The 2,112-nt window shown below is 53.2% G+C and overlaps 1 protein-coding gene across 1 annotated transcript; it reads right to left on the reverse strand.

Annotated features, from left to right (window-relative positions):
* Positions 1–530: 530 nt before the first annotated feature.
* On the reverse strand, positions 531–1,523 carry LOC125625281 (galanin receptor 2a-like). The gene has a single exon (XM_048827143.1). The coding sequence runs from the start codon at positions 1,521–1,523 to the stop codon at positions 531–533; it is 993 nt and encodes a 330-aa protein (XP_048683100.1).
* Positions 1,524–2,112: the final 589 nt, after the last annotated feature.

The raw sequence follows: 2,112 nt of genomic DNA on the forward strand, positions 1-2,112 counted from the left end.
GTTGACAGCTCATGACCCTCCATGTAATAACCTTGCAACTCCCTGAGGGGTCCTGACCCCCAGTTTGACAAATCCTGTGTTATGTGGGGGCGCTGAAGATCACATTGTGTCAATGACAGCCCCAGTGTCTAGTAAATATGCTTGAGCTCATGTCCGAGCAATAACAGGGACTTACCAACTCTCTGCAGGGGCCCCAAAACACACAAAGCCCCGAGCCCTTTTTCAATCCTGCTAAGCTCTTGCCCTCAGCCATATCTTGTAGCAATGAGTTCCACAGGTTAGTTATGCTTTGTGGAGAAACAAAAGAAAGAAAGAATTTCCTTTTCATCAGTATTAGATTTGCTGCGTTTCAGTTCCATTGGCTGTCCCCTAGTTCTTGTTTTACCAGAAAGAAGAGAAAGGAACACCCAGTCTATCTTCTCCCTCCTCTTCATTACTTTGTCTCTCTCTACCATGCCCCCTCTTACCCGCCTCCTGTCTTAACTACATACCACTCCTTCCCAGTTGAACTGCCTGCTCTACATTCCGGCTCATCTGCAGCCTCTCCGAAAGAGCAGTTTTTTCAGGCTGCCCTGAAACTGGGCCGAAAGGGAGAAGCAGATGAGGGGGCTCACGGAGCAGTTGGAGTAGGCGAGCACCATGGCCAAACTGGAGGCCACGAACGCTGCAGGCGTCTGAGAGAGGCGATGAGTGGCAGAGAGGCAGATCACCACAGAGCAAGGGATCCACATCAGCACAAAGACCGTCACCACGGTCAGTATCATGACAGTGGCCTTCTGGTTGAGCTGGGTGCCCCCTGACGAATGGCCCTCGCGGGGGCTCCGGCACCAGAGGGACTGGACAATCCTGGAGTAGCACAGGAGCAACAACAGCACAAAGGGGAAAAAGGCAACGCCCCCGAAGAGAAGGAAGTAGAGGAAGGTTTGCTCCGGGGTCAGGAGGAGCACGCAGTAATGGGCGTCTCCAACTGCCATGACCCTTTGGTGCAGCCAATTGGGGATGGAGACAAAGAAGCCCAAAAGCCACATGTTCATACACAGCAGGAGCCTCTGGACCTTACTGGTGGAGAAGGAGCAGGTGGGATGGACCACGGCCACGTAGCGCAGGATGGATATGGCCACCATGCTGTAAAAGCTGCAGAACATGGTCCACATGGAGAGGCTCTGGCTGCTGACACAGACGGCCACACCCATCTGCCAGTCCTCCTGGAGAAAGGTCAGCAGCAACACCGTGACGTTGTAGAGGAGGAAGAGCAGGTCAGAGACGGTGATGTTGACCATGAAGGCGCTGGTCAGGATGGAGATGTGGCTGCTGCTCTGGAGACCCTTAATCAGGACCAGCAGCAACAACAGGTTTCCTACAAGACCGACTGACAAGATCAGGCTGCAGAAAGTGGCAAAGACGTATCTGAGCTGCCTCACGGTCAAGCCAAAGAAGCTGTGTTCCGTGCCGCGTGCGGCGGTGGCGTTGAGGGTGCTGTCGAGGGCAAGGAAGACAACGGCCGTGGTGGCTGGGAAATCCATTGTTCCAGCTTGACTGAAAGGAGAGCAACAGGGTCTAGAATAATAATAACCAATAATACCCACAGGGTCCTGCTGTTGTACCTGCCCTCTGACCATCCCATGCACTTTACAAACATTGCAGCAGCCCTGGCAGGAAGGGGATTAGCCTAATTTTACAAATGGGGAAACTGAGGCACTCAGGAGCACTAATTTACCCAAAGTCATGTGAAGAGTCAGTAAGGGCAGGGAACAGACTCCAGGAGTCCCACTAGTGTGACCAGAGAGCAAGTGTGAAAATTGGGACAGGGTTGGGATGGGGTAATAGGCGCCTATATAAGAATATTGAGACATCTGGTCACCCTGGTCCTGACTCCTTGCCTCTGTGCTTAGCCCGATGTGGGCAGGGATCGCCCTGTGCAGATCCACTAGCCAGGTGCGACCTCGCTAAAGAGACGTCACCAGAACTCTGCTCAGTCTGCCATGATCATTCACTATGAGGCTACTCCTGAATGGCTCTTCTCCGGCTGCTGAGTTACTACTACCCATCCCCCCCTCCCCCCATTGTGCAAACCAGCAGCTCCAGTGTCTTGCTCTGTTCTGCATATTGGGC

Source organism: Caretta caretta, chromosome 21, assembly GCF_965140235.1.
Source record: "Caretta caretta isolate rCarCar2 chromosome 21, rCarCar1.hap1, whole genome shotgun sequence".
Lineage (NCBI taxonomy): Eukaryota > Metazoa > Chordata > Testudines > Cheloniidae > Caretta > Caretta caretta.